General features: G+C 41.1%; 1 protein-coding gene across 2 annotated transcripts; it reads left to right on the top strand.

Annotated features, from left to right (window-relative positions):
- Positions 1–314: 314 nt before the first annotated feature.
- LOC140548751 (uncharacterized) lies at positions 315–5,744 on the top strand. Of its 2 annotated transcripts, XM_072671876.1 has the most exons (6): positions 315–460; positions 1,556–1,617; positions 1,831–2,130; positions 2,240–2,530; positions 2,922–2,993; positions 4,419–5,744. In XM_072671876.1, exons 1-6 carry the CDS (start codon positions 438–440, stop codon positions 4,589–4,591), a joined length of 921 nt encoding a protein of 306 aa, XP_072527977.1. In that variant the 5' UTR covers positions 315–437; the 3' UTR covers positions 4,592–5,744. The 2 variants fall into 2 exon arrangements, with proteins under 2 accessions (XP_072527977.1, XP_072527978.1); XM_072671877.1 differs by lacking the exon at positions 2,922–2,993.
- Positions 5,745–7,500: the final 1,756 nt, after the last annotated feature.

The following is a 7,500-nucleotide window of genomic DNA, read 5'->3' as shown; positions in this document are numbered from 1 at the left end:
TGAAAAATCACATTTCTGTTAATTATATATTTTAAATCTGAATACAGCTCAGAAAACTTATTATTATTATTATTATTATTATTATTGTTGTTGTTGTTGTTGTTGTTGTTGTTACTACGAATATAAAATAATAATAATGATGATGATGACTGTTTTGGCCCTGTCCCATTACCTGCACTTGCATCCCTCATTTGCACGTGCCCGCTCGGTGTATAAGTTTGTCGGGTGTCCCATTTCTTTAAATTTCCCTAAAAATGGTGCTCCCTTTATGTACCCTTTACCTAGATCACAAGTTCTGTGGGGAATTGTGACAAACCCGAACCGGAACTAACCCTAGAAGCAGACTCGCACGGCTTCCCTTTCAAAACAAAGTCCCGTTGACGGGCTCTTTCTGTGCTATTACTGTTATTACTGTTGTTATTAAGAATTGTCCTAAGATGAGTCGCTTGGTGTATTTTCGGTGAGTACATACACTTCATTAATATGAGCTAGTTGTGAGAGAGGCGTGAGTCTCGGTCAGTAAAAGATGAAATATTGACCGTCCTCCTAAGAACTAACGAGCCGACTGGACACTGCTTAATTTGCAGGATAGTGTGTTTAATGCTAAATGAATTGCTTTAATTGTCTTGCTGCCGTGCTGTCCATATCCATCTGTCTACTGCGACTCCCACTGCTAGCTAGCGCTAGCTCTGCTGAACGGCGGTGTGTGCGGACCTCACATGGAGTGCAGATAGCTGCGGCTCCTTGTCTAAGTTATCCATGTAGCCACTGATTGTGAAAATACATTATCAGAGGAAAGATGCCAAATCTGGAAGTTCGTGTTTTGACATGACAGGAGTCGCTTAGCTTAGCTTACTTCAGCTCAGCCTGCCTGTGCCTAGCGGCTAACGCCAGTGTACTGTGTGGCTAAAACAAACAGTGCGCACGTTTGTGTCGATGGATGTCTTATATATGTGCTATATGTGTAACTTATAACCCGTTCTAGCTGTAATCCGCTGTGTTTTCACCGATTTCTAATCAATATTTCTGATTAAATCGTTCAGGGTGAATAAGGTACTGCAGGCTTATGAATGGATGTTATTAAATCAGCATCAAAAGCTTTGTGCCTGTACCCTTTCTTCTGCTCTTCACCTTCATGAACTGTGTCTTCATGTTCACTGTGTCTGCAGAGTCATATACAATTATTAAATACCAGTATACAATTATAAATACCAGTAAACAGTTATTAATACCATATTAAATACCAATATACAGTTATATTTCATCAACCCCCGGATTAAATACACCTGTAGTGACCGATTATTAAACCCTGCTGTTCCGATCCTCTCCCAGACTGAGTTCAGTGATTTATACTCTTTATCTGATCACACCAGTCCAATCACACTGGTTCTGATGAAACCTGCTGTTGGTCAGTGTTCCTCAAGCTCTAATAATATCCCCCATACGCTTAGAACAGCATATTGCCCAGCTCTGCTTCACTGTCTGCATGCTCTAACAGCAGGTGTGTGTGTGTGTGTGTGTGTGTGTGTGTGTGTGTGTGTGTGTGTGTCTGCAGGTCAGTTATGAGGTCCTGCAGATGTGCTCTCTGGGTCCTGATCTTACTGACCGTCACTACAGGTAAGTGTCCTCCTACCACTGCCAGATTTCCCTTCACCTCAGAGTGAAGCAGATTTATTATTATTATTATTACACACATTGATAACATTATTGTAATAATATAATATAAGTGTAGACAGGGTTGGGGGGGGGGTGATGTGGTGAACCTCTGTGTGTGTCAGCACTGATGAAGGTTGCGGCTCCTGACACAGTGTTTACTGATCTCTCCTCCAGTGGCTGAATCAGCTGTTCCTACAGTGAAGGTGAAGCTCCATGACTCTGCTGTTCTCCCCTGCTCTGAGAGATGTCCTGGACTGGTCAGATGGACGGTGTTTCATAAATCCACTGATGTTCTGGCTGAGTGTGATCAGACTTCCTGCAGATCAGTGGAAGGGGGATATCAGATGATCCATGATCAGTACCTGAAGGGAGATCTCTCTCTCACCATCACTGGAGCTGATTTCAGTAAGAGGGCTCTGTACACCTGTGAGTGTGATGGTACAGACCTCTGTGATGTTCGACTACAGATTGAGGGTAAGAGTCCAGTCTGTGTTCTTCTAGAATGACCCTGACTGACCGTAACTCTGTGCTGGTGTCAGCTCTGTGCTCGACTGATGACTTTCCTAATGCTGTTCTCCCTCAGCCCTGAACACCTCCGTTCAGGTTCAGCCTGGGAAAGCCCTAGTGCTGGACTTGGATGTAGCGGAGCCAGTGGAGGTGGTCTACAACAGCTCAGGTGCAGCTGCTGGCTCCAGCGGTCAGATCTGTACAGTAGATGGGCGTTCTCTACAGTGTAGACCTCAGTACTCACAGAGGGTGTCTGTGCTGTATGCTGTGAAGCTGAGAGGAGTGGAGGAGTCTGATGGTGGAGTTTACACCGTCCAGGACAGCAGGAATAACGAGGACATCCACGTCTACACAGTGAGCGTCCGAGGTACGAACGCTATCTTTCGTCATGATAGTTTGGTGTCCGACATCACTTTGGCTCCACACACACACACACACACACACACACACACACACACACACACACACACGCTCTGAGTGTCTTCAGTGAAGTGGGTGAGGGTAGATCCTCTGTGTAGTTCAGACTCATTACACCACTGGGAGACCACAAGGAGTCACTACAACACCATCTCACTGCAAGACTCCTAATCCTACTTAATCAATAATCAATAATCAATCATGAGGAAGTCAGTCCGTCAGTGCTGAGGACAGGAGATACTGGGTCTGGTCCTGCAGCAGGGTCTTCTGTGGGGACTGATCTTCAGGTTGAGATCTTGCGTTGTGGTGATGTTGTGGTGATGTTGTGGTGTCTTTGGCAGATGGTGGAGATGGTTCTGAAGCACCGGGTCAGGACCATAAGCTCTCCCGGAACCGCCGCAGTGTTGAGTTTGGTACGCATCCCAGTTCACTCTGAATTCAGAACTCTGTACTGCAGATATGATATTATTATTATTAGACTGCAGATATTATATTATTATTAGACTGCAGATATTATAATAGTATTAGACTGCAGATATTATGTTATTATTAGACTGCAGATATTATAATAATATTAGACTGCAGATATTATGTTATTATTATTAGAATGCAGATATTATATTATTATTATTAGACTGCAGATATTATGTTATTATTATTAGAATGCAGATATTATATTATTATTATTAGAATGCAGATATTATATAATTATTATTAGACTGCAGATATTATGTTATTATTATTAGAATGCAGATATTATATTATTATTATTAGACTGCAGATATTATAATTGTATTAGACTGCAGATATTATATTATTAGACTGCAGATATTATAATAATGTTATTAGACTGCAGATATTATATTATTATTAGACTGCAGATATTATATTATTATTATTAGACTGCAGATATTATAATAATATTATTAGACTGCAGATATTATAATAGTGTTAGACTGCAGATATTATAATAATATTATTAGACTGCAGATATTATATTATTATTAGACTGCAGATATTATAATAATGTTATTAGACTGCAGATATTATATTATTATTAGACTGCAGATATTATAATAGTATTAGACTGCAGATATTATAATAATATTATTAGACTGCAGATATTATGTTATTATTAGACTGCAGATATTATAATAATATTATTAGACTGCAGATATTATGTTATTATTAGACTGCAGATATTATAATAGTATTAGACTGCAGATATTATAATAGTATTAGACTGCAGATATTATTAGTATTAGACTGCAGATATTATAATAGTATTAGACTGCAGATATTATAATAATATTAGACTGCAGATATTATAATATTATTAGACTGCAGATATTATATTATTATTATTATTAGACTGCAGATATTATATTATTATTATTAGACTGCAGATATTATAATAATGTTATTAGACTGCAGATATTATAATAGTATTAGACTGCAGATATTATAATAATATTAGACTGCAGATATTATAATATTATTAGACTGCAGATATTATATTATTATTATTATTAGACTGCAGATATTATATTATTATTATTAGACTGCAGATATTATAATAATATTAGACTGCAGATATTATAATAATATTATTAGACTGCAGATATTATGTTATTATTAGACTGCAGATATTATAATAGTGTTAGACTGCAGATATTATATTATTATTAGACTGCAGATATTATAATAATATTATTAGACTGCAGATATTATATTATTATTATTAGACTGCAGATATTATATTATTATTAGAATAGAGTGTAGAAATGCTGTCCAGGCCTGTCAGACGAAACTCAGGTGTGTGTGTGTGTGTGTTGCAGATTGTCCGCCCTGTGAAGAAGCTGGTGTTCCAGTGTGGGTGGTGGTGCTGCTGGTGGCTGCACTTGTTGCTGTGGTTTTGGGAGCAGCAGTGGTGTATATGAGGCTGAAGAGAGAAAATCAGCAGCTCCGGACAGAACTACAGATGAATAAAGAGTTGCAGAACTCCTCCTGAACTGACTATAAGCTACATTGTTAGAAAGTAGGTGCTTGCAGTAATGGACCACTACTGCCTTTATTATTTCCATGCTCTTCATGCTTCTTCAGTCTCGCACAGCCTGGTGAGGGTGCTAATTTCAGCTCAGTCAGGCTGTAATGTTCCGTCCTTCATTACGTCATGCTGTAGCGTTCAGTCCTGCATTTAGTCAGGCTGTAGTGTTCAGTTCAGTGTTGTATATTAAGATTTAAAGATGACAGGTCCTGAATCTGAGCACCCCGCCCCTTCCACTGCACGTCACTCTCAGACAGTTCCAGGCTCTTATCCGAGTTTCGAGGCTGAGAAGACGGAGCTAAATACTCAATACCTCTGATGGGTTTGTGAGCCCGTCACACGCCTCTTGTCTGTCATTGGCGGATTCGTGTGTCCGTCTATGGTGTGACCAGTGGACACTCAGAAACGTGGCTTCAGTGCAGCTGAGTCTCTGCTAAAGCCGCTTCCAGCATCAGGACAGTTCGTCCACTTTAATGAAAAATCAGACTTCTGTTTTTCCAGTTTAGGATCAGTGTCCTCCCACCGCGCTCCAGGTCAGACAGGGTGTCGTTACAGTGAGAGCTGAGCTTCTGGACATTTGCTGGGAAAGGCGAGTGTTATCTGAGATGCAGGTGCCTTGTATGTGCAGAACTCCAGAAGATGCCCTTAAACTCCAGAGCCTGGTGTGCATGTAGTGCACGCAGTAACCTGTGAGGTGCAGAACTGTCCCTGCTGCTGTTCATCTTCAGTTTTCCAGTGAGCAGCTCAGCGATCTAGAACCTGAAGAAGTGAAGAACCTGAAAGAAAAGGGTCATCAGTGCTGGAAATGACTGTAAACCTGATGCACTGTGTATAACAGACTGCACCTTAAATCTGATTTATTCAGTATAGAGTGATTTAGGGTTTAACTCTGTCTGTCTGTCTGTCTGTATATGAGTGTAACATTTGAGCGGCATTAGGAACACAGTGAGAATCTACAGTGCTGTGTCCAGTCTGATCAGCTTGATCTCAGGTATTTTATTCCTGTGCCTTTTGTGTAAATAAGATCGAATGATATATATATTGTGAATTTTATTGTGTGATCTGTTTGTTTGGGTTAATATATGTAAATGAGTCTAGTAGATTTATTGTTTATTTTTGTGGGGGGGGGGTTTGTATGAAGTCACTTTGAACATTATGTATATATATAAATAAGAATTAAAAAAGCAATAAACAATATTATTTACAGCAAAAGACTCTTAATTGCACATTGGGGGGGGGGGGGGGGGGGGGGGTATTGTACATAGTATTCCTGAACATGAACATGTGTGTGTAGTGTAAGTGTGTGTGTACGTGGTCCGCTGGGAGCAGTGCTGGTTGTGGAATCTGACGGCAGCAGGAAGGAAGGACCTGCGATACCCCTCCTTCACACACTTGGGGTGAAGCAGCCGGTCACTAAAGGAGCTGCCCAGTGCTGCCAGAGTCTCATGCATGGGGTGGGAGCTGTTCTCCAGCATGGATGCCAGCTTGGCTGTCGTCCTCCTGTCTTCCACCACCTCCACTGGGTCTAAGAAGCACCCCAGGACAGAGCCGGCCCTCTTTATAAGTTTGTCCAGTCTCTTCTTATCTGCCGTCGAGATGCTACCGCTCCAGCAGACCACTCCATAAAAGATGGCAGATGCCACCACTGTGTGGAAGAACGTCCTCAGGAGCGCTCCCTGCACCCCAAAGGACCTCAATCTCCTCAGCAGGTAGAGTCTGCTCTGGCCTTTCTTGTAGAGAGCTGCAGTGTTATTAGAAAAAGCTCAGAAGTGAGCAGGAGTTGCTGCAACAGGCTGCCACCTCCGCGGCGCCATCTTGGAATTTCAGTATTTCAGTATTTGAAATTTCAATATATATATATATATATATATATATATATATATATATATATATATATATATATATATATATATATATATTGCACTGATGGTTTTATAGAAACACTGAATGCGTGTGAGGTGACTTTTTAATAATGCTTTTTTATATGGTAAATAAATGCATCGTTGTGTAGAAGGTGTGTTTGTCTTCATTTGTCTTGTCTCAGTGTGATTAGTCTGATGTCTAAAAAGCTTTTACTGCTGTCATTGTCACAAAGCAGCTTTACATAATTAGTCATTAGTCAAAGACAGAAGTCATGATGGATCAGAGACCCCCAGTGAGCATCCAAAGACCACCGTGCAGGAGAACCTCCCTCAGAGCTGGAGGAAGAAACCTTGGGAGGAACGAAGACTCACAAGGGGGACCCGACCCGTCCTCCTCTGATCAGAACTATTTATAGATTATAAAAATCTGCCTGCTGGTTGGACCGGTATGTGGCAGCTGGTCTGGGAGAAGGTAGAGAGACAGAGTTAGTTCGGAGAGGATTTTATAGAGATCAGAGAATGTTGATCAGTATCAGAGTGTCTGACGACTCCGGCAGGTCTGACTATATAGCCTAATTAAAAGGAGAGAGCCAGAAGGTAACACAGACACGGGCGCACCCTGAGAACACCAGCGTCCATCTGCTCCACCGTCAACAAACCTGAGTGATGGCGTGTAAGCAGCGAGACGACAGCTCCAGCATCTCAGTGTACTACAATTACCTGGGTCCGCGAACCCCTGGACCTGCAGCCCTTATCTAAGAAACATTAATTACCAAAAGCTAAACTAAACATATAAGTTTTCAGCTTAGATTTAAAGACTGAGACTGTGTCTGAGTCCCGAACATTATCTGGAAGGTTATTCCAGAGCTGGGGGCTTTATAAGAAAAGGCTCTTCCCCCTGCTGAGGTTTTCTGAATTTTGGGAACGCGTAAGAGGCCAGCACCCTGAGATCTAAGTAGTCTTGATGGTTCATAATCAGTAATAAGATCCCGCAGGTGCTCAGGAGTGAGG

The sequence above is a fragment of the Salminus brasiliensis genome, assembly GCF_030463535.1.
Source record: "Salminus brasiliensis chromosome 20 unlocalized genomic scaffold, fSalBra1.hap2 SUPER_20_unloc_1, whole genome shotgun sequence".
Taxonomy (NCBI): domain Eukaryota; kingdom Metazoa; phylum Chordata; class Actinopteri; order Characiformes; family Bryconidae; genus Salminus; species Salminus brasiliensis.
This window is presented reverse-complemented; position numbering and strand designations above follow the sequence as displayed.